At 38.0% G+C, this 25,564-nt stretch overlaps 1 protein-coding gene and 1 pseudogene across 1 annotated transcript in view; both read left to right on the top strand.

Moving 5' to 3' along the window:
• Positions 1 to 19,299, top strand: part of LOC144312120 (uncharacterized) — a 72,314-nt gene extending 53,015 nt beyond the window's left edge. Inside the window, exons 6-9 of the mRNA XM_077894500.1 lie at positions 3,723 to 3,732; positions 5,008 to 5,134; positions 6,633 to 6,725; positions 17,609 to 19,299. Of these exons, the coding sequence (XP_077750626.1) occupies positions 3,723 to 3,732; positions 5,008 to 5,134; positions 6,633 to 6,725; positions 17,609 to 18,966 (1,588 nt within the window). The 3' untranslated portion in view covers positions 18,967 to 19,299. The remainder of the gene's footprint in view (positions 1 to 3,722; positions 3,733 to 5,007; positions 5,135 to 6,632; positions 6,726 to 17,608) is intronic.
• A 1,333-nt stretch (positions 19,300 to 20,632) lies between these two features.
• LOC144321270 (ATP synthase F(0) complex subunit C1, mitochondrial pseudogene) lies at positions 20,633 to 23,597 on the top strand (annotated as a pseudogene).
• Positions 23,598 to 25,564: the final 1,967 nt, after the last annotated feature.

Raw genomic sequence — 25,564 nt, 5'->3', positions numbered from 1 at the left:
CCTATGTCTCTGCTCTCTCTCTGTGTCTCTCATGAATAAATAAAACCTTAAAAAAATAAAGTTTACTGTAAGAAAAAGAGGGCATCCTAGTATTAAAATTATTAAAGATAATTTATCAAAGATTTGAAGTTTTTTATTAAATATACTTTTTAAATACATGGAATATGGGGCATGTAATGTTTTCATTTTATTAATTGCTTATAATTAGGTATTTTAAGTGCTTTGTATGTATTATTTAACTTTCACAACTTTAAAAGGTTGATACTGTTACTTTTCTCCAGTTTATCTGTGAAGAAACAGTGGCACTGAAAACTAACATGTCTGAAGTCTCCTAGTTGATAACTGTCAAACCTTAGGTTCATATCCTGGATCCTGACAATACAGCCTGTGTTTTTTATATATGAGCGTCAGTTACCTCCCAACATTGTGGATGTTCCTTTTAGTCTGCCTGTTGTACTGGGTGATTTATCATGGATATCTTCCTTCATGAATTAATATGAACTAGTACCATTATTATCAATAATTGTGTAATATGCCATCATATTGTGGAACCTAATTTATTTAGTTGGTTGTCTTACTGGTAGGTACTCTGACTTTTGGCTATAAAATATTCCTTGATGAACTTCCTTGTATGTATCTCTTTGTGTACTTTTTTTTTTTTTAATATTTTATTTATTTATGACAGATACAGAGAGAGAGAGAGGCAGAGACACAGGCAGAGGGAGAAGCAGGCTCCATGCACCGGGAGCCCGATGTGGGATTCGATCCCGGGTCTCCAGGATCACGCCCTGGGGCAAAGGCAGGCGCCAAACCGCTGCGCCACCCAGGGATCTCCTCTTTGTGTACTTTTATAAAGATTTTCTAAGGATAAATTCCTAGAAATGGAATTTCTAGGTTGAATTACTAGACATTTTATAAAATATTCATAATATGCCTGATCCTATGGTAGTACTTGGGGAATTAGAGTTACTAAAATGACATGGTTGTGGATTTTAAGTTGCTTATTATCTATCTAGGTAGATAAACCTCTATAGGAATAAGACCAAGTGTAGTATCTGAAGAAGTCAACATAGCTTGTGAGTTCCTGTGAAAAGACATCACCTGATTATAGCAAGCACTGTCAGGTTGCCAAAAAATAACCAAAATCCTGGGCAGCCTGGGTGGATCAGCAGTTTAGCGCCGCCTTCAGTCCACTGCGTGATCGTGGAGACCCAGGATCGAGTCCCACGTCGGGCTCCCTGCATGGAGCCTCCTTCTCCTTCTGCCTGTGACTCTGCCTCTCTCTCTCTGTGTCTCTCATGAATGAATAAATAAATAAAATCTTTTAAAAAAAATAACCAAAATCCAGAGGTTTTCTGTGTAGGTAAATGGATTTTATGTAATAAGTGTTATGCCTTATGGTTTTTATTCTCATGATGTTGATGCAAAGTGAGACCCAATAGGACAAGAAGATTCAGTAGCTCTTTGGAGGGCATTGTGGCTAAAATAACTGGTTCAGAAGCAAGATAAATGCATCAGTTAAGAAGTTAAGAGAGGCAGCAGCAGTGAAACCAGGCATTATTTGGAGATGTTTAACCATTCTTTTCTAGGCAAAACTCCAGCACACACGAACAAACTTATAAATCATAGAGTTGAAAAAAAAAAAAAAAAGTTAAAAAAAAAATAAATCATAGAGTTGGATCAGATATTGGAATCTAGAAGAAGAAAAAATATGGCAGCTTTTTTCCTCTAAGTTCAGGAGATGACTGCTTTAAAAGTCTCTTCCACCTAGTTTAAGAAAAGTTTCCTATTTACATAATTTTAAAAATATATTTCTCTCTTTTTTTTCAGATTTTATTTATTCATGAGAGACACAGAGAGAGAGAGAGAGAGAAAGAGAAAAAGAGAGAGTGAGAAGCAGAGACACAGGCAGAGGGAGAAGCAGGCTTCATGCAGGGAGCCTGATGCGGGACTTGATCCTGGGTCTCCAGGATCAGGCCCTGGGCTGAAGGTGACACGAAACCGCTGAGCCACCTGGGCTGCCCTAAAAATATATTTCAAGAGTATATATTGCCATATAAAATTGTGAAGTAAATGTAAGTAAAAAGAAGAAAATTAATATCACAATGGGAAATGAACAATTTTTGCATATTTTTTCTCTTGATGCCTCTTAGTGCCTCTTTATGCTGATGTGTATGTATATATTACAAATATATTTGTAAAGTCCATTTTATTTTATTTTTCATGAAGACTACACATCTTGAATATTTTGTATGTCTTTATGTATTTTTAAAAGCTTAGGATTTGGTGATTACTATGCACATACAGGATCACAGCACTCAAAATTGTGATTATCTACATTCTTCACTCAGCAACATGTAGTAATCATATTTCCCTCTTTCCAATTAAAGGTCTATATTATAGTTTTTAAGTGACAAGCTTTTTTACTCTGTGGGTGCTTTATAACTTATTTAATCTACTTTCTACTGAAGGATATTTAGGTTCTTTCCAGCTTTTTTCCATTATGAATAATGTTTTTTTGTCAGCGCCCTTACATCTTGTGCACATATACAGAGTAGAGTTAACCCCCACAGTAGAATTTCTGAGTCAGAAGATGTGCATGGTTTAAATGTTGTTTGGACATACTTTTAAATTTACACAATCTGCAGGTTAGAATATTCATTTCCTTATAAACCTGCTAAAAAGGCATCAATACTCTACGATTTAATGTCTTTTGGTGGTTTCATTAACTTGTATATTTTTTAATGAGTCAAGCATGCTCATGTTTCTCCCATTGGAACAAGATATTCTGGGTTTTCGAGACGAGCTAGAGTTGATTGAGAGCTGACTTTGGTTAGAAAAATAATGACTCCAAATTTAGCTTTGCTATGTAACTGAATTTCTGCAAGTGGTTTTACTTCTTTTAGTATGAATATTCTGATCCAGCACATAGATAATTATTATACCACATAGCAATCCGGACGACTCACTTAATCCATATAAAAGATGAAAGTCTGATAAATAGTTATGTGTGTTGTCTACCTGTTGAGAGCATGTATCCATACCTTCTCAGCCCAGATTGTAAAAAAAGAGAATGACAAAGGCATCTAGGAAAGCAGTGTGGTTGATTCTGATTGAAAAGAGTGATGAGCCCAGAAGATTCTGGAAGTTTTTGTCTTGGCTATAGGCTAGCAGGCCAGCAGGGCTGCCAGTGTAGCAGTTTCACAATGGTTAATGACTGCCAGGGTTACTCCTAATGAATTTCTGTCTTTGTACCTGATGATCCAAGCATGCCTGTGAGGCTTTGAAAAATACTCTCGTTTAGATGATATGGCCCTTTATCAGCCCTGGAATTTCTTTTTTTTTTTTCCCTAAGATTTTTTTTTTTTTTTTTAAGTAATCTCCATACCCAATGTGGAATTCAAACTCAAACACTGAGATCAAGATTTGCACACTCTACTGATAAAACCAGCCAGGCATCCCTGGCCCTGGAATTTCTGAAGAGGGGTTAGATTTGTTCAGACTCCCTCAGATCTCCCTCAGTGTGTGTGTGTGTGTGTGTGTGTGTGTGTGTGTGTACAGAGAAGGAAATGGATATAATGGACTCCTGCCATTTTGGGAGTTCTGAGGCCTATCTGATCTCATGGCCTCCTTTGCATCCCCCTAGCTCTGGCCTTTGTGAACTCTGCTTCTCCAGGCAAGTAAACCCCAAGGAGGACTGACCAGTTCTTGAATTTCTAAACCATGGCACACGTAAGTTACTGTTTCTTTTTCCTTCTGAAAATACATTCATGTTAATGTCCTATGAACATTTTTTTATCCTGAAACTTCCTACCTATCAGAGTCCCATCTAGTAATCTTCTCCCAGTCTTCCAAATCCAGTGAGGGATTAGGCTATTTAGCACAACGCCTATCCCGAGTCCTCTTTTCCCCAGTCATTATTCATGTATGCTTTGAAAAACAATCATTCAGCATTTCCTGTATGTGTTCAGTCTTCTGATAAGTGCTGTGGTGGGGCAGAAATGAAATCACTTGAGGGGGATGTTTGACTATCTCTTGTGATTTGCTGAAAGAGGATGGGTCCATTTGACTACTCATGGGGAAACTGGACGTTTCTGGATTTGAGTTTTCCAACTATATAAGATAAGATTTGCTGTTGGTTGGCCTTAGCCTCAATATGATGAAATCTCATGTTTTGTGAGGCTTTTAGGACTGGGTAAAGATGTAGTTAGGTCTTCATGCAGAAAGATCAAAGATCTTCTCTGGGAATCCCTAACATTTGTACACCAGGAACAGGGTTTTATTTGTAGTTGAACAGGATATGCTGGTCTAGAATATCTTTGTTATTATAAGTCAAGAACAAATAATGGATACAGTGAAGGGTGGAAAGTGATAACAAGTAGGAAGATTGTGCAGATACATAAATAGTTGTGGACCTTCAGAACTGGGAAATATTTTGTATAGACCAAAATAGAAGAAGAAGAATGATTAAGTCTCATATTCCTCACATAGACTATTATATATTTTTTTAAAGTTCATTTAAGAATCTGTCATAAATGGAAAGATGCTTACATATGATCTGATTCAATGATAAACTTGGAAGAAATTCTTTAACTGCATTCAGATCCTTTTCTAACATATTGGAAGGAAACTTTAAAAATCTGTTCTTTAAGGGGAAAGGGTGGAAGAACTCACATTTCTTGAGAATTTATGAGGGAGACATATAACAGGCAGAAGGCTTATCTACAATGTTTCATTTAATTGGACAACTGATTTTTTTCTTTCCCAGACATGTTTGGATGACCAAGATACGCCAGAGTATTCAAGAGGCTGCACCTGTAGCAACAGGATTCTTCAAGAGCACATAGGCATGCTGCTTCAGGCACACTCATTTCCTAACTCACTATGTTAAAGGCTTCTAGCCTAAGCCTTTTTGTTTGCCATATGGTCCATTTCCTGCAGTATCTCTTCCATCTTAAAAACAAATTTTCTTTAATTTCAATTATATTATATGGTTTGTCATTGCAGGGATCAGTGATGTTCAATGATGTGTCCATAGTCTTCTCCCAGGAGGAGTGGGAATACCTGGACTTGGAACAGAAGGACTTGTACAGAGATGTAATGTTGGAGAATTATAGCAACCTGGTCTCACTGGGTAAGATTATCTGCCTCTAGTAATTAATACCTGTTCTCTGTAATGTCTGCTTTTTTCTCTGGAAATTTCAAGAATATCTTTCAAGAAACTATTTAAATTTCTGCTCCCTGTTCTCGGTGAATGGTTTGAGCTTTGTTTGGAAGTGAATACCTCAGTTAAGCTTATTAATCTTCCTCATCCTTAAGTGGCCTTCAGGCCATCCTTAATGCTAAAAGAAAGGGCTGGATTTGAATATAGCCTTACTTGTGTCAAAGATTGAGGTTTCACTTTGTGTGAACTCAGTATTGCTATAGATATTTTTTATTTGTTGGTGTACAGGTAAGGAAAATAGCTAGACCCTGTATCTTGGTTTTTAATCTATCAAAAGTACACATAATATTTGCAGTGGTAAGTTGGATCAACAGGATTTATTTACAGTTCAAGAGAACTCATTCCTTTTGTTAATAAACTTACTTACTTTTACCTACTTTTATGATTTAAAATTAAAAACCCAAGAATGTTGCACTTAATATTATATGACTATCCTAAGAAATAACAATAAATGCCTCTGAAAGCTTTTTGTTTCCTCATAGCAAAATAGCAATGACAATTAATAGCTAATAAAATACAACATAAGGGCTAGGGATGCCAACCCCCTACACAGTTGAAAAGCTGCATATAACTTTTGACTCCTCAAAAACTTAACTACTAATAGCCTACTGTTGATCAGAATTTACTGGCAACATAAACAGTTGATTAATATGTATTTTATATATGTATTACATACTTTATTCTTAGGATAAAGTAAGCTAGTGAAGAGAAAATATAAAGAAAATCATAAAGAAGAGAAAATACCTTTACGTACTGTACTGTATCAAAAAAAAATTCACATATATATGGAACCTTGCAGTTCAGTCTTGCATTGTTCAAGGGTTGACTGTAAACAGTGCTGAGTACGTATGTACAATGTTTAGATATAGATATATGTTAATATAACTATCACAACAGTTGTGTATGATAGGTACTATTACCGTTCTTAAAACAGATATGGCAGGGATTGCTGGGTGGCGCAGCGGTTTAGCGCCTGCCTTTGGCCCAGGGCGCGATCCTGGAGACCCGGGATCGAATCCCACATTGGGCTCCCAGTGCATGGAGCCTGCTTCTCCCTCTGCCTATGTCTCTGCCTATGTCTCTCTCTCTCTCTCTCTGTGACTATCATAAATAAATAAAAATTTAAAAAAAAAACAGATATGGCAGAGATAGGATTTGAACTCAGGCAATCTGTACTCAACCACTATTGCCTGTCAAGAAGGATTACTTGTATGAATATAAATTAATCTATTTATTATGTAACCTTAATGTGAATGTTTTTTAACTATTTTGCCTTTCTTTGTTCTAAAGGCTTTATCAGTTACCATTTGACCTATAGTTTATTAAAAATTTAACCAAGACTGAATCAAAGTAATTTTGAATGTATTTTTTATTTCCATTTTACCTCACATTTCTTTTCTCTAACCAGGATGCTTCATTTCTAAGCCAGATGTGATTTCCTTATTGGAACAAGGGAAAGAGCCCTGGAAGGTTGTGAGGAAAGGAAGGAGGCGATATCTAGGTGAGTGAGAGCCAATTGAGCAAGAGGAAGCCATCACAGAGGAAACCACTCAACTAATTGGGGAAAAGAGGCACACTCTACTGATGTTGTTTAGAAAGTCCTATTTATTTATTTATTTATTTATTTATTTTTTAAAGGATTTTATTTATTTATTTGAGAGAGAGAGCAAGAGTAGAGGGGGAGGGGCAGATTCCCGGCTGAGCAGGGAGCCTGATGCAGCTGGATCCCAGAATCCTGAGATCATACCCTGAACTGAGGGCAGATGCTTAACCAACTGAGCCACCCAGGTACCCCTAGAACTCTCTTTATCCCATTTACCACTCTTTTGTTGTTTCAAATTTTCCTTCCCTTTGAAAGGGTCATGGGTGGAGAGGTGTTTTCTTTGTTCCCTATTGACAAACATTCTATATATATTTTGAATCCGCTGTTTCCTTTTTGCATTCATAAATAGTAGATAGATAGACAGTCTGGCTGACTGACTTTATCTACCTACCTCTGAGCTGGACACTGTGCTAGATACTATCAATATAGAGGTAAACAAAACCAATAGCGTTTCTGTCCCCATGGAATTTATCTTGTAATAAGAGACACATAGTAACTGTAAATAAATAGGAAATATAATTTCAGGTACTATGAAATAAACTAAGCAGAATAAGGGAATAGAAAATGGTGTGGGGAAAAAAGGCTATTTTAGGTATGGTCTTAAAAGCTTTATTTATTTATTTATTTATTTATTTATTTATTTATTTATTTATATTTTTCTAAGATTTTTTATTTTATTTATTCATGAGAGACAGAGAGAGGCAGAGACATAGGCAGAAGAAGAAGCAGGCTCCATGCAGGGAGCCCGACATGGGACTCGATCCCGGGACTCCAGGATCATGCCTTGGGCAGGCACTAAACCACTGAGCCACCCAGGTGTCCCTAAAAAGCCTTTTTAGAAAAAATAAAAGACTATGAAGAAGAGTATGCTTGACATTGTAATAATATATGTTTTATCAGCAAAGTTTCATACGAATTGCTCTAGAAAATAGATCCTTAAATGACAGAATATCATTCTTTGCTTTTTTCCGTGTGTGTGTGTGTGTATTTATATATATCGGCCTTCATATCAGGAAGAAATGTGAGTGTAATAGACTATACGGAGAAAGATCCCTTGATGTAGCTTCTACCTACCTTTGTACTATTTTCATCTCTCTTTGAACATCATCTTCAAAAAAGATCCTTGGGGCTCCTGGGTGGCTCAGTCAGTTAAGCAACCAACTCTTGATCTCAGCTCAGGTCTTGATCTCAGGATTGTGAGTTCAAGCCCCACATTGGGATCCACACTGGGTATGAAGCCTACTTAAAAAAAATTCCTCAAAAAAAAAAATTCCTCAAAATTCTTTATATAGAGGCGTATGTTCAGTTTGTATTTTGTTCTCTGTACATTCAGGTCTGGCTGAGGACACTCATTTTAGGCTAAGAGTTCTTGTTTTGTAACAGGGCCATTTCATGGCCCGTACTGTCTATAATATTATGTCTTCTGACTCACTTTCTATCACAGGAAAGAAAAACATGCTTTTTGTCCCATTCCTACCTTATTTTCTTTTTCACAGTTAGATAATTAAGTGACATTTACCACTGTTAATGTTGGAAAAACAATGAAATGTGGAAGTTCCAAATGAATAAAACAGTATCAATTTACTAAGGAAGTATTTAGCCAAAATGACCACTGTTGATTTAGACATTTTAAACAAGATAATTTTTTCTTTCATTTTCTTTTCTTCCTTTGTTTCTCCTTTAAGTAATTTTTATTGAAGTATAACATGCATACAGAAAAGTAGATAGATGAGGGAAGGCTTTTTTGAGGATGTGATATTTGAGGAGACATGTGAAGGCTCAAGCTATGTGATTCTCTAGAGCAAGAGCCTTCTGAGCCAATAGAAAAGGCCGAAGGAGGGCAGCCCTGGTGGCTCAGCGGTTTAGCGCCACCGTCGGCCCAGGGCATGATCCTGGAGTCCTGGGATCGAGTCCCACATCGGGCTTCCTGCGTGGAGCCTGCTTCTCCCTCTGCCTGTGTCTCTGCCTCTCTCTCTCTCTCTCTCTGTGTCTCTCATGAATAAATAAATAAAATCTTAAAAAAAAAAAAAGAAAAGGCCGAAGGAGGAAGCTAGCTTTGTACGTTTGAGGAGTAAAAAAAGGCCATTACAGCTAGAAGAGGAAAAAGGGGAAAGGAAAGTAACAAAAAATGAGATCATTAAGAAAAATTGAAAGCTATAGCCTGCTCTATGATCTAAAATGATCCCTCTGGGGGACCCTGGGTGGCTGTCAGTTACGCATACAACTCTTGATTTTGGCTCAGGTCATGATCATTGCATCAGACCCTAGCTCAACACAGAGTCTACTTGTCCCTCTCCCTCTGCTTCTCCCATAGCTTGCATGCATGCATGCTCTTGAATGAATGAATGAGTGAATGAATGAATGAATGAATGAATTTTAAAAATCTTAAAAAAAAAGATCTGTCTGGTTGAGCACATAGCAGAAAAGACCACTATAGGGGCAATTTCAGCTGTTCGACTAGAAGTAATGATGGTTTAGATAAGAATGGCAACAGTAGGAAGTAGTAAGAAGCTCTTAGATTTGTGATATGTATGAAAGTGATGCCAAAAAGAACATGCTGATCATAAATGGATCATGTGGGAAAAAGACTTATCAAAAGAGGAGATAAGGGTGTTAGCTCAAACAGCTAAGTGAACGGAAGTACATTTTTCTGAAATGGGGAAGATAAGAAGAGCAGGAAACACTGAGTTTCTGTTTTGGATATTTGACTCTGAGATGTGTGTTTCTCTTTGAGATGTTGATTAAGCAGCTGAATATGTATACCTAGAGCTTAGGGAGAAATTATGGTCTGTTGTATATCTGGTGTCTTTCTGGTTGGAATTTAAATCCATGCATCTGAACTTGATCATCTAAGGAAGGCATGCAGAAGGAAGAAAGCAAACAAGGGAAATGGGCCTCAGGATTGATTTATGGGCACTCCACCATCTAGACCTTTGAAAGAGGAGACAGCAAAGAAGATGTAGAAGGAGCAGCTGCTGACATAAAATGTTGCAAAATGAGAGGAGTAGACAATGAAGATGGAGAATGCTGGTTGACTTCAGTGAACTAAATCTAATGGCAGTGAAGTCAGGGTGAAAACATGATTGAAATGACATAATGAGAGGAGGGTAGGTAAGGCAGTGATGAGAATGAGTATAAGACAACTCTTTGGAGGAATTGTGTATGAAAGGAAGCTGGGAAATGGAGTTCAGGGGCACCTGGGTGGCTCAGTTGATTAAGCTTCTGCCTAGGCTCAGGTCATGTCTCAGGGTCCTGGGATTGAGCCCTGCATCAGGCTCCCTACAACGGGGAGTCTGCTTCTCCCTCTCTTCACTCATGTCCTCTCTCTGTCTCTCTGAAATGAAAAAATAAAATCTTAAAAAAAAAAAAAAGAAATGGAGTTCATAGTTACACTGGGGGTATGAGTTACAAGCAGTGTATCTTGTGATATGAGATATTAGAGCATGTTTTGTGTGCTCACGAGAATGATTCTCTAGGTGGGGAAATTGATGCAAGAGAGAAAGAATATAATGGTGGGAGCTATGTCCTTGAGGTTGGAGTGAAAGAAGGGGGATAAGATCCAGGGAATAGGAGGGTATAAAAAAGAAAATAATATAATTATGAATGCAGGTTGGTCAGGGTGTTGGAGAGAAAATAGACTATTCTATCATTGTTATTTTCTCAGTGAAATAAGAAAGATGATCATGAATAGAATGTGAAGATTATTCAATATTAGCTTCAATATTTAGCATTCAGTGTGGGCCTATCCAGTGTGATAAAAATTGGTTCTCAGAAGTACAGTTTCTTAAATGTCAGGTTTTATTATTTAGAGATCTTTGTACATTGTCCCCAGTATTGAAATGCAAATAGGACTTCCTTGGGACCTAATCTTTTTTTTTTTTAATTTTTTTTTAATTTTTTTTATTTATTTATGATAGTCACAGAGAGAGAGAGAGAGACAGAGACAGAGACACAGGCAGAGGGAGAAGCAGGCTCCATGCACTGGGAGCCCAATGTGGGATTCGATCCTGGGGCTCCGGGATTGCGCCCTGGGCCAAAGGCAGGCGCCAAACTGCTGCGCCACCCAGGGATCCCTGGACCCAATCTTTTATGTCCCAGACCTTGTATCAACAAAGCAGTGTTAGTTAATAATAAAATGTCTATTGGGATGCCTGGGTGGCTCAGTGGTTGGGCGTCTGCCTTCGGTTCAGGTCTGATCCCGGGATGCAGGATCGGGTCCTGCATCGGGCTGCCTGCGGGGAGCCCGCTTCTCCCTCTGCCTATGTCTCTGCCTCTCTCTCTCAGTCTGTGTCTCTCATGAATAAATAAATAAATCTTTTAAAAAAATAATAATAAAATAAAATGTCCAGGGGCACTTGAATGGCTTAGTCGGTTAAGCATCTGCTTTCAGCTCCAGGTCATGATCCCAGGATCCTGGGATCAAGCCTTGCATTGGGCTCCCTGCTCAGTGAGGAGTCTGCCTCTCTCTTTCCCTCTGCACCCCTCAAGCCCCCCTTCTCAAATAAAGTCTTTACAAAATAAAACTGTCCAAAGTAATAGGTACAGGTGATATATATGACATTGTCTCTCTTTTTTTTAAGATTTTATTTATTTGAGAGAGAGAGAGAGCACAGAGTGAGAGGGAGAAGCAGACTTCCTGCTGAGCAGAGATCCTGAGGCAGGGCTTGATCCCAGTACTCTGAGGTCATGACCTGAGCCACCCAGCTGCCCCTATATGACATTTTCTTTTCATTAAGGGTGCTTCTCTACAAAGCATATTTATTATTTTTATATTTATGTTTTTAGCTGATAAAAAAGAAATCTTATATTTTTCTATATTCTCATTAGCAGTCTTCAATAGAATAGAAATCCTTAGATCAATAGAATTGGGCCTGGCACTTGGTCTATTAATTGGCATATATATATATATATATATATATACGCTGTAAAAGTATTATTTTAGCTCTCAACATTAAAACATATTTGTCAATTCTTTTGAGATGTGTCCAAGCCTGCCTTTTTATTGTGTCTCTTTATTTAATTTTTCATCTAAACCGCACATAGTGCATTTTTTTCTAGTTTTAAGTTTTTTAAGTAGAACAAGAACCAGACTTGCAGTGTGAGTGCAGAATACTCCTTGATTGTCATGTTTTCCCCCATCTTTTACTCTTGTCCAACAATTTTTGACAGCTGTGATTTTTAACAATATGTATTTATGACCAGTTTTTCCAGTATTCAGTTTCATTTTCATAGAGTCAGTCTCTTCTCATAGTTGCCCACGAGTTTATATAATATTTAATTAAATTAGATACCTTAAGGGAAAAAGTAAAACTGACCTAAACTTGTTTGGAACGAACACTCCCTTGTAAGGCAAAAGTGCCTTGTCACCTGGACCTGTGGTTGTGACTCTATCCCCAAGACATGAGCAGCTATTAGTTTCTCTCTCATGCCTTAGTCCTCATGTCCATTGCCAACTCTGGAAGCAGGTAATAGTAGTTACTGTCTGGCCTAAGGGAGATAATCTGCAGGATTTGATCTACCTGGCCATTTTGAGCATAATATTTACCCCATTGTCAGCCATGGTCTCCCTACCTGCTCAATTTCTCAGCATAAACAGACCCTCCATAGGCCACTCACCTTGTACAGAGTAATCTCCAACTGTGATTTGGTGTGTCATTTCTTTAGAAAATCTAATGTCAGGCAGCCTGAGTGGCTTAGCAGTTTAGCGCAGCCTTCAGCCCAGCTCGGGATCCTGGAGACCCGGGATCGAGTCCTACGTTGGGCTCCCTGCATGGAACCTGCTTCTCCCTCTCCCTGTGTCTCTGCCTCTCTCTCATGAATAAATAAATAAAATCTTTAAAAAAAAAATCTAATGTCAAATACTTCATGAGTATTTCACAGTTTTCTTCATTACTATCATGACTGGGATCTTCTTTTCTCCATTATATTTTATTGTTAAATGAATATATGAAAGTTACTAGCTTTTGTATTTTGATTTTTATGTCCTACTACCCTACTTAAATTGTGTTTTTTTTTTCTTAAATTGTTATCATTTAAATTATTTAAACCTCTTAAGTTTTCCAGTTATGTAATCACCATCTGGAAATACAAGTTTACCTCCTAAATTTTTCTACCTCTGGCTTTTTTCCAAACTTCCCCCTCCTTTTTTTAAGATTTATTTATTTATTTATGATAGACATAGGAAGAGAGGCAGAGATATAGGAGGAGGGAGAAGCAGGCTCCATGCCGGGAGCCCGACACGGGACTCAATCCCGGGACTCCAGGATCACGCCCTGGGCCAAAGGCAGGCGCCAAACCGCCGAGCCACCCAGGGATCCCCGCAAACTCCCCTTTTGTTAAAATAATATATATTTTATAATTTTATTTTATTTTATTTTTTTATATTTTATTGTTTTAGAGAAGTAATCATTTCTATTTTATTTTGCCATTCCTTTTAAATCAGGAATGGTTCTTATTTTAGTTGCCTTTCAACATCTGTGGAGTTGATCATGTGATTTTTTCCCCTCTCCACAGCCTTATTAACATGTTGATTTATTTGGGGACACCTGGGTGGCTCAGTTAGTTAAGCATCCAACTCTTGATTTTGGCTCATGTCACGGTCTCAGAGTCTTGAGATCAAGCCCTGCATTGGGCTCCCCCTGTTGAGTCTGCTTCTCTCCCTCTCTCTCTGCCCCCTCCCTGCTCACGCACTCTCTCTCTCTCTCAAATAAATAAGTAAAATTTTAAAAGTATGAATTTATTTTAATAGATTTCCCCATAATGGACCATTCTAGCATTCTTTGAATAAGCAGTACTGGGTCTTTCAATGTGCTCTTTTATTAGATGTTTAGAATTTTTATATCAGTTTTCAGAAAATTGGTATGTGGTTTTCTTTTTATGAATAGTCTTTGTTTACTATGGTATTACTTTATGAAAATAGTTTGGAAGTCCTCCTTTTTCTTAGCTCTCAGTCTAATTGAATTTGAATGGCCTGTTCTCTAATGCTTCTTTCCTAAAAGAAGGATATGGTAAGTGTGACCACATTCTCTGTTTGCTCTATGGAAATTAATGTTTAAACATTGTATCTCTTCTGTGGTCAGTTTTGGTAAATTACTTTTTCCTAGAAAATTATTCATTTTGGCTGTGTTTTATAATTTATCGGCAAAGTTGCCCCTTTTCAGTTATCCACTGTATTCATGCTTAGTTTCATTTTGTTATGTCTTCTTTTTTTTCCAAAGATTTTATTTATTTGAGAGAGAGAAAGTATGCACCTGCATGTAGACACAGGTGGGGGCAGAGGAATAAGCAGGCTCGCTGCTCAGCAGGGAGCCTGATCCAGGGCTGGTTCCCAGGACACTGCTATTATGATCAGTTAAACATCTGTTTAACCAACTGAGCCACCCAGGCGCCCCTCACTTTGCTATTTCTTGTGTGCTTGCCTGCTGTTTATATTAACTAACACTTTATCAGTTTTGCTACTTTGTTTCTTAAAAGAATGTTTTGTGGGCATTTTTGAAGATTTTATTTATTTATTCATGGGAGACACAGAAAAAGGCAGAAGCATAGGCAGAGGGAGAAGCAGGCTCCCTCTAGGGAGCCTGATGTGGGACCTGGTCCCAGGACCCTGGGATCATGACCTCAGCCAAAGGCAGGTGCTCAGCTACTGAGCTACCCAGGTGCCCCAAATGGTTTTGTTTTATGTATTAGTTCTTTTTTTCTAACTAACTCTGCCTTTATATCGATTAATTTCTTCTGCTTTGTTTCAGTTTACTTTAACTTTTTTCTTTTTCTGATTTATTTTTAATTAATTTTTTCTCATGTTTATAGCTGTAAATAAGTTTTTATTTTATTTTTTTATTCTTTATTTTTGTAAATAAGTTTTTAAATTTTGTTCTAAGCACTTTGTTTATATTCTGTAGATATTAATTTGGATTTTAAAATTATCACTGGTTTTTTTTTTTTTTTTAGGATTTATTTATTCATTCATTCAGAGAGAGCTAAGAGAGAGGCAGAGACACAGGCGGAGGGAGAAGCAGGCTCCATGCAGGGAGCCCGATGTGGGACTTGATCCCGGGTCTCCAGGATCACACCCCAGGGTGCAGGCGGTGCTAAACCGCTGCGCCACCGGGGCTGCCCTAAAATTATCATTGTTTTCTAAAAAACAGAAATCCTGTTTTGTAGTTTATTTCCCTATTGATCTAAAAGTTATTTATTTATGTTAAGATTTTATTTATTTATTCATGAGACACAGAGAGAGAGAGAGAGAGAGAGGCAGAGACAGGCAGAGGGAGAAGCAAGCTCCATGCAGGGAGCCTGACGTGGGACTCGATACAGGGACTCCAGAATCACGCCCTGGGCTGGAGGCACGCGCTGAACTGCTGAGCCACCCAGGGATTCCATTATAAGTTATTTAATATAGACTTCTAAAGTTTCAAGTGGATTTACTTTTGGATTTTAAATTTTATTATGTCTAGCTTTAGTAGAAAATGTCTGTGTGATTTTAACCTTTTTTATGCAGACCATATAATTTAATTCATAACATCCTCCTTTTTCTCTCATACATAACTCATTTAGCACTTAAATATTTCTCTAGCTATTTCTCCTTCTGGTTTACCATCTTCTCTCGAAATCTAACATGACCTTTGTTAGCAATTCTTCACACTCAAGTGACGGCAAGACCCTTTGTCCCTATTAGTGAATTCCTTGCATATCTGTCTTTTTTTTTCTTTTTTTGTTGCTAAGGATTTCATTAAAAAATCAGTAAAGTATAAACATGTTTTCCTGTGTGGAAAATCACTGGCACGTATTTCTGGAAATACAAGAATGGCTCTAAAGGAATGGAAAGGAGACCTAAGCAAGGGGATGAGAGAACAAAACCAGTTGAGCATTTATAAAATGGATGAGTAATAGAATGAGCTTAGACAGAGGGATTAATGAATAGAACTCTTCAGTACTTTTATTGTGACGTTGAGACAAAAGGTAACTCATGGCTATGCGATGATAGATAAGGGGTTTAAGCAATGAAAGGATATATAAGAATATACAATCACCATTTTCCATTTCTATATTTAGATGGACTAGCTTGGAAGAATAAAGGGAATGTTTAATCATTGTTGTAAGATGGGAGAGATTAGAGACAGAAATATATTCCAAATAAGTATTAACCATGGGAATTAGTGAAACCTATTAAGTGCTATGGATGTATTTTTTAATAGAGAGTAAAATAGAGATTGCTTCTCCCATTGAAGAGATTTAGGAGTGGATGCCTGCATGGTTCAGTGGTTGAGCATCTGCCTTTGGCTCAGCCTGTGATCCTGGAGTCCCAGGATCAAGTCCCACATTGGGCTTCGTGCATGGAGCCTGCTTCTCCCTCTGCTTATGTCTCTGCCCCTCTCTCTCTGTGTTTCTCATGAATAAATAAATCTTAAAAAAAAAAAAGGTTTAGGAGTAAGAAAAGGAGCAACAATTGGAAAAAATTATAAATATGTAATTTCAGCACAGATGTTGATATATAATACATGTATAAGAACAGAGGTTTATATACTGACAGTAGAATCAGCCTTAAAGGAAGTGACTTTTGACCTAAGACCTCAGGATGAGAAGTAGCCACAGTGCAAAAAACCCAAGGAGAAGATTTGTGGGAGATAGAGCAGACTGAGATGATGTGTTATAGGTAAGTTGAGGCCTTTTAACCACAGCAAGTTTTATTTTAGTTTAAGAATAAAGAGAAATTGTTGAAAAAAGTTAAGTATGATTTCTTAACCTTTCCATTCCATCAGAGTTGTGTGAAGAACATTAAATATAGGACTGGCCAGGACTGTAGAATCTGATCCAGGTGTTTTATTTATTTTTATTTTTCTAAAGATTTTATTTATTCATTTATGAGAAACCGAGGCAGAGACACAGGCAGAGGGAAAAGCAGGTGCCCCATGGGACATGGGACTCAATCCTGGGACTCCGGATCATGCCTGAGCTGAAGGCAGACCTCAACTCCTGAGCCACCTAGGCATCCCTGATCCAGGTGTTTTAGGTGGCATCTAAACCTCAATATTTAGGGGCACATGCATGGCTCATTCAGTTGAGTGTCCAACTCTTGGTTTCAGCTCAGGTCATGATCTCAAGGTTGTGGGATTGAGCCCTGGGTCAGGCTCTGTGCTCAGTGCAGTCTTCTTGGGAATCTCTCTCTCCCTCTACCTACCCCTGCTGCATATGCATGGGTGTGCTCTCTCAAATAAATAAACCTTAAAAAAATAATCATCATATTTATAATATGATTTTAATAATCATATTAATGATTTAATAATCATCAATATTTATCCCTATGATTCTACTTCACATCTCAATTTGAGATCCACTGATTTAATATGTTTATTAATCACCAGTCTCACTTTTTTCTTTTTCTTTTATTTTTTTTTTACTTTTTTCTTTTTAAAGATTTTATTTATTTTTTCATGAGAGACACAGAGAGAGAGAGAGAGAGAGAGGGGCAGAGACACAGGCAGAGGGAGAAGCAGGCTCCATAGAGGGAGCCCGATGTGGGACTTGATCCTGGATCTCCAGGATTATGCCCTCGGCTGAATGCAGGCGCTAAACTGCTGAGCCACCCGGGCTGCCCACCAGTCTCACTTTCTTAACATCAACTTTCATTTTTCCTGGTGTCACCTTATGCTTTTTTTTTTCCAAGTTGTATAACTATATTTTTAAAATTTCATTGAGCATTACTTTAGTTGTCTTTTTATTTCTACTGTAGAAATTTCACTTCTTTTAGGAAACCATGTGTTTGCTCTCTTACTTTCTTTCAGATTTAGAGAACAGATATGAGACCAAGAAGTTATCTTCAGAGAATGACGTTTATGAAATAAACTTACCCCAATGGAAGATAATGGAAAGGATTAAAAACCATGGCCTTAAGGGCCTAATTTTAAAAAGTGATTGGGAGCCCAAAAGAAAATTTGAAGGGCAGGAGGGATATTTCAGTCAAATGAAAATTGCATCTCAAAAAGTGTCTTCTTACCAAACACACACATCTCTGACTCCACATCAGAGAATTCATTTTGTGGAGAAACCCTATGAATGTAAAGAATGTGGGAAATCCTTTAGAGTACGCCAACAGCTTACTTTTCATCATAGAATTCATACTGGTGAAAAACCCTATGAATGTAAGGAATGTGGAATGGCCTTTAGACAGACTGCACACCTTACTCGACATCAGAGACTTCATTCTGGTGAAAAACTCTATGAATGTAAGGAATGTGGAGAATCTTTCATATGTGGCCCAGACCTCAGAGTACATCAGAAAATTCATATTGGTGAGAAGCCCTATGAATGTAAAGAATGTGGGAAGGCCTTCAGAGTACGCGGACAACTTACTCTTCATCAGAGAATTCATACTGGTGAGAAACCCTATGTATGTACAGAATGTGGAAAGGCCTTTAGACAGTATGCACACCTTACTCGACATCAGAAGCTTAATATTGCCGACAAGCTCTATGAATGTAAAGAATGTGGGAAGGCCTTTTTGTGTGGCTCTGGCCTTAGAGTACATCACAAACTTCATACTGGTGAGAAGCCCTATGAATGTAAGGAATGTGGGAAAGCCTTTAGAGTGAGACAACAATTAACACTCCACCAGAGAATTCATACTGGAGAGAAACCCTATGAATGTAAGGAATGTGGAAAGACCTTTAGTCGTGGTTATCATCTTATTCTTCATCACAGAATTCATACTGGTGAGAAACCTTACGAATGTAAGGAATGTTGGAAGGCCTTTAGTCGTTACTCACAACTAATTTCACACCAAAGTATTCATATTGGAGTTAAACCCTATGACTGCAAGGAATGTGGGAAGGCTTTTAGATTACTCTCCCAACTTACACAACATCAGAGTATTCATATTGGTGAGAAACCCTATAAATGTAAGGAATGTGGAAAGGCCTTTAGATTGCGCCAAAAACTTACTCTACATCAGAGTATTCATACTGGTGAAAAACCTTTTGAATGTAAGGAATGTAGGAAGGCTTTTAGACTTAATTCATCCCTTATTCAACATCTGAGGATTCATTCTGGTGAGAAACCCTATGAATGTAAGGAATGTAAGAAAGCCTTTAGGCAACATTCACACCTTACCCATCATCTGAAAATTCATAATGTAAAAATATAGTTTTTCAATCCTGTGTTGTAGAACAGTCTATGGATATAGTAATTAATCCCTATTGCTTCCTTTATATAAGCAACTGACTTGGCATGAGAGGTTTTATATCATTAAAAGAATGTTAATGCATTCCACATCACTTAAACCTGATAAACTTCACATTTATTCTAAAAACTAATCCTATCAATGTAAAAAATGTGGAAGACACTTATCATCTCTGTCCTGTCACTTTCCCACTTGAATTATGTTGACGATGCTTTACTGCTATGTGCTATAATTTTTTAATTTGTAAAATGGTAATATAATACTGTGGCAGAATAAAGATTGCTGTAAATTCTTTGACATTTCTCCCCCACCATCAAGAGCTGGAATCTGCATCCCTTGCCCTTGAGACTGAGCAGACTGTGACCACTTTGATTAGTAGAAGTATTGCTGTGCCAGTTTCAGGACCCAGGCTTTACTGGTAGATTTTACTTCATCTCTTGGGATGCTCTCTTAAGCTTAGGCCCTGAATTATGTTAAAAAGTCTGGCTGCTGTGCTGGGGAGACCACATGGAGAAGCCCTAAGACTACAAAGAAAGGAAGTGCACCCTTCTGAGCCCAGACTCCACACATGCCTACCAAGACACCAGACATTTGAGTGAAGTAGTGTTGAATCCTCCAGACTAGCCAGCAGCTGAATGCCATTGAATGACTTGAGTTGATGCCATATAAAACAGATGAATCTACCAACTGAGCCCCTGCCCAAATTCCTGACCCATATGATCATGTATAACAAAACAATTGTTGTTTTAAGCCACTAAATTTTGTTTTCTTATTATCATTAATATTACTCCTTTGAAAACTCATATGTAAGACTATGAGTCCAATGAATATAGAAATGCCTTCCACCAACATTCATCCTTATTGAACTTTAGGTAACTTACTCTTTTTAAAATAGTGGAAGTAAAAAAAATATATATATATATAGTGGAAGTAAATTCTTTTTCAATTTGTTCATTGAAAAACAGGTATTCTACAGTCTACATTCTCTAGCCCCAGTCTAAATTTAATTTAAAATTGGGACGTCTCTGTGGCTCAGCAGTTGAGCATCTGCCTTTGTTCCAGGGCGTGATCTGGGGTCCCAGGATTGAGTCCCACATCAGGCTCCCTGCATGGAGCCTTCTCTCTCTGTCCATGTCTCTGCCTCTGTCTCTCATGAATAAATAAATAAAATCTTTTAAAAAAATAGTAAATTTAATTTAAAATTAACTAAGTAATGTAAAAAGAAACTATTTGAAAATTAAAAATCACTTGTCTTATAATTCCTGCATTGATTCTTTAAAATACATTGTAGCTTTTTTTATGTACAGATAATCCTATCTTTGGCCAGTGAGAATCCCCTCAGATTGGTTCTTGTGTCTTTTTGTCATGACCACTACTATAGCCTTTGATAGCTTCCTTTTTTCCTGACCAAATGCAGTGGTCAGGTATGAAGCATACTAGGGCTCTTACTGGTAAATAAAGGGGAAAAGTGGAGCATTTATTTTGTCCTTCCTTTATTACCTGTATTTTAAACAACCAAAAGTTGAAGAAAAGTTCTTTATTATTAGAGAAGCCTAGTTAATAAATGTCAAAGGAATAACAATTTTGAAAAATCACTTTTTAATTTATGAAATAATCTTGGTGGTGATATTGATGAATCCAAAGATCATTAGGTGAAAAAGATTCATAGGAAGCTTTTAATGGAACGGAGTGACAGAAACCACTAACATACATTCATATCTCAATTAGTCAGCCAGGCTGTTTGCATCTTGGTGTTATGCAATGGCTAAATCACATTTGTTAAGTGTTCTTGCCCCAAATGTTGATCTAGACTTTTAAATTAGTCTCTAAATCTAATTACCAGGTTACAGGAAACTTGGGAAATAAAAGAATGATTAATGATACAAGGAAGCAAACAACCAATGTGCAAAATTTCACAGAATAAATGTCTTGTTTCTTAATATATATTAAGACAAAATAAAAACAATGTTGCAAATTAAAAGAGACTTAAGACAATTCTATGATCTCATATGGAATTTAAAAAACAGGATCACAAGAGAAGAGAGGGAAAAATAAAACAAGATAAAATCAGAGTGGGTGACAAACCATAAAAGACTTAATCATAGGAAACAAAGAGGGTTGCTGGAGGCGACAAGAGCATGGGGATGGGGTAACTGGGTGATGGACATTAAGGAGGGCATGTGATATAATGAGCACTGGGTATTATATAAGACTGATGAACATTGAACTCTACCTCTGAAACTAATACACTATATGTTAATTAGTTGAAGTTAAATTTAAAAAAAGTAAATTGCATTACCAAGTTTTACACTAAAGAAATACATAAAAGAGACCCAAGAGACCTAAATACAGTGTGTGGAGTGTGTTGGGATCCCTGTGTTAAAATGTACCCAGGATTTGTTCTAATCAAGTATGGTAGGACATGCAGACATGGAAATGATTGTCATGAAGGAAGAAGTTTATACTGAAAGATCTCAAAAATTAGGCACAGCATGCCTGCAGAGCCACTTGGGAAAGTACCCAGTTCTGTTAGGAGGCACAAGTTGGGAGAGGGCAGAGTAAAGCACAGAGCCTTTACTGAAGGTTCTCCCCTCCAAGGAATGGGTGACACTGGATAAGTACACTGAGAAAGTTTGGGATTGGATAGTTTTAACAATTATGGCAGGCTGAGTTATTGAGGTGATCCCTAGTTTTTTGGTACTTGGCCCTGGGGTGATTTGGACAGGAGGAATATTGGCTTGGTTCGTGAGAGTTTGATAAAGGAAAGAGTTGGGGCTTTGGTTAGCTGGTTTGTAAATCAAAGGCATGGTATCAGAAGAGTTGTTTGGGGCACCTCAGTGGCTCAATTGGTTAAACATCTGGCTCTTAATTTCAGCTCAGGTCATGATCTCAGGATTGTGAGATCCAACCCTGTGTCTGGCTCTGCACTGGGTATGTAGCGTACTTAAGATTCTCAGTCTCCCTCTCCCCCTACACCTCCCCACTGCTCCTCAAGCCTCTCCTCTCTCTAAAAAAAAAAGAAAGAAAGGAAAAAAAAAAGGTTGTTGGCTATTTCTAGGAATTTGCTACCCCTGGGAAGGATAGCCTGTCCAGGATCAAGTCCCCAAATGCCAGAGCATAAGCTTGCAGAAAATAAGAAGATATAGTCAATACCATCCTGATTTGGATAGCTGAAAAAAAAAATTTTAGATCGTTGTGAAAACAGTGTGGATTATATTAAACAATTGTTCATTTTTTTAGGCATGATCATGGCATGGGTGTGGGGGTATGCTAAGTACATAGGGTTTGAGTCACTTTGAGCCAGGCAAACGCTGTGGTCGGATTAGGGGCCGCAGGGCTGTGGGAGTGCAGACTGAGAAAATGCAGACCACCGGGGCATTACTCATTCCTCCAGCTCTGATCCTCTGCTGTACCAGGGATCTAATCAGGCCTTTGCCTCCTACTTGAGTAGACCAGAGATCCCACCTAAACAGCCATCCTAATGCAGCTCCTCACTCCATATGGCCTGACAGGAGTTCCAGACCAGTGTTGTCTTCTGGGACATTGACACAGCAGCCAAGTTTATTGGCACTGGGGCTGCCACAGTTGGTGTGGCTGATTCAGGGGCTGGTATTGGGGACAGTGTTTGGCAGCTTGATCATTGGCTATGCCAGGAACCCGTCTCTCGAGCAGCAGCTCTTCTCCTATGCCATTCTGAACTTTGCCCTGTCTGAGGCCTTTGGGCTCTTCTGTTTGATGGTTGCCTTCCTCATCCTCTTCACCATGTGAGGCTCCCTGAGGGTCACCTACCCGTCCCTGCTGCTTCAACTTCAGGCCATGCCTGGTGCTGGAGTGTGTTAAGCTTTACCATTAAACACAATGTTTCTCTAAAAAAAAAAAAAAAAAAAAAAAAAAAGTACATAGGGTTTACTGTGCTATCCCTACTATTTTTGCACATATTTGAAAATTCCTATAGTAAGCTTTTCTTAAATAGAAAATTAAATCTAGGGACATATGAATGGCTCAGTGGTTGGGCATCTGCTGCCTTCAGCTCAGGGCATGCTCCAGGGTCCTGGGATTGAATCCCGCATTGGCTCCCCGCAGGTAGCCTGCTTCTTCCTCTTGCCTATGTCTCTGCCTGTCTCATGAATAAATTTTTAAAATCTTTAAAAAAATGAAATCTGAAAATTTAGACCACTCAGTGATGATAATTTGATGCCTACAAATGAAATTTTGTGGGAGGGATGCCTGGGTGGCTCATTAGTTAAGCATCTGCCTTTGCCTCAGGTCCTGATCCTGGAGACCCAGGATCAAGTCCCATATCGGGCTCCCTGCATGGAGCCTGCTTCTCTCTCTGCCTGTCTCTGCCTCTCTCTCTCTGTGTCTCTCATGAATAAATAAATAAAATCTTAAAAAAAAAAAAAAAGAAAAATTTGTGGGAAATCACCAAAGGTCTACTTGTTAGGAAATTAATAACCTTAATGCATTTAGGAAACTTGGATTGAGGAACTAGTGTTTGTCTTATATACCACTCTGTCCCCACCCAGAGTGCCTTTTGTATAACAGGCAGTTGGTTTTTTCATTTTTTAATTCATTTTTTATTTATTTAAAAATAAAATCAGTAGTTTTGCAGGAAATAAAAAGTTTTAAAGAATAGATAGCCTCAGGGCACCTGGTGGCTCAGTGGTTGAGCGTCTGCCTTTGGCTCAGGTCATGATCCCGGGGTCCTGGGATTGAGTTCCTCATGTCTCTGCTTCCCTGTGTCTCTCATGAATAAATAAATTAAATCTTAAAAAAAAAAAAAAGGATATCCTCTAACAAAATTCTGCTACATCATTCTATAAGGCAAATATCTCATATCTCAACAATATAATTAAATGAGGATAGCCCCTAGAAAGCAAAACCTGGACCAGTATCACTTATGATAAACACAAGCATTCCAATTCCAAATAAAGTTCAGTAAATCGTTCAGTCTATTAAAATAATTATAAAACATAAAACAATTTAACAGGAATATCCAGGGACCTGACATGTTGTGATTTAATTAGGTATCCCGATTTTAGTTTGAGCAATGTACCATATTGGAAAAAAATGGCATTATACGCTTCAATATCTCTTAGGTTGTTTCTTTTATTCTCATTTATCTTAGCCTCATCAGCTTTTAAAAAGGAATGAACAACAACAGATATGAAAAGTTGGCATTTGACACAAAAATTAGTACCTTCCACAAAATAAGATGATTATTACAAACCTCTGTAATCTTCTTATAGTCCTACATTAAGACTTTAAAAAAAATATTTTATTTATTCATGAAAGACACAGAGTGAGAGGCAAAGACGCAGGCAGAGAGGAGCAGGCTCTATGCAGGGAGCCCGACGTGGGACTCAATTCCGGGTCTCCAGGATCAGGCCCCAGCCAAAGGCGGTGCTAAACCACTGAGCCCCCCGGGCTGCCCTGTTTTTTGTTGTTGTTGTTTTGTTTTGTTTTGTTTTTCTTTTAAATTTTATTTATTCATGAGAGACACAGAGAGAAGGCAAAGACAGCCAGAGGAGGAAGCAGGCTCCAGTCAGGAAGCCCCATGTGGGACTTGATCCCAGGACTCTGGGATCAGGCCCTGAACTAAAGGTAGACCTCAATCACTGAGCCACCCAGGCGTCCCCTACATTAAAACTTGTACTTCCAAGTCCACTTTGCTCAGATTGGGCAGATGTTATTGAATAATTATTCATCTAGAATAACAAGACCCACTCATGATTTCAAATTGTTTTTAATTTGAAAACAGTATATGCAATGTTAGAGAAAAATGCAACACAAAAAATGTATTTTAAGAAGTATAATAAAATTAGTTTTCACTAATAGGTCAATATGTTTCTCCTGCCTTGTATGATTTTCATGTTAACAGAGGTCTTCTGGAGACAGTACATTAACTTAAAATTTCTGAAAGTATGTTCCACAAAACATTAGTATTTTAAGTTTTTTTTTTTTTTTTTTACTTTTTAAGCAATCCACACCCAACGTTGGCCTTGAACTCACAACCTGGGCTCAAGAGGCACATGTTCTACCAACTTAGCCAGCCAGGCACCCCAAAACACTAGTACTTTAATGATAAGGGAAGAAAATAATTTTGTGGTAAAACAAGCATGGGAGTTCTGTATACTATATTTCTCGAGGGAACAGATTCACATGAAGTACCTAACAAAAGACTATCAAAAAAAGTTTAACTCAGTGTATCTCAGTGTATCTCAGACATACATAGAATTCTACATAGAATTCCCATTCCAAATACCTATGGCAGATGTGATTCTAGTTTGGTAGATATTTGCCATAACCAGAGGAGTGGCTTCAAGGATGGAAATGTCAGCATTATGACAGGTGTATGGTTATCTGTATGGCAAGGAAAACAATTCAAATTATGTTATCCAGTCAGCTGCTTGCGTTTTTTGAATTTTAAGTGGTACTTTTCTTTTTTTTTTTTAAGATTTTATTTATTTATTCATAGAGACACACACAGAGAGAGAGAGAGGCAGAGATACAGGCAGAGGGAGAAGCAGGCTCCATGCAGGGAGCCCGACGTGGGACTCGA

Source organism: Canis aureus, chromosome 1 (genome assembly GCF_053574225.1).
Source record: "Canis aureus isolate CA01 chromosome 1, VMU_Caureus_v.1.0, whole genome shotgun sequence".
NCBI lineage: Eukaryota > Metazoa > Chordata > Mammalia > Carnivora > Canidae > Canis > Canis aureus.
Note: the sequence above shows the minus strand (reverse complement) of the source record. Positions and strands in the feature narration are given on the sequence as shown.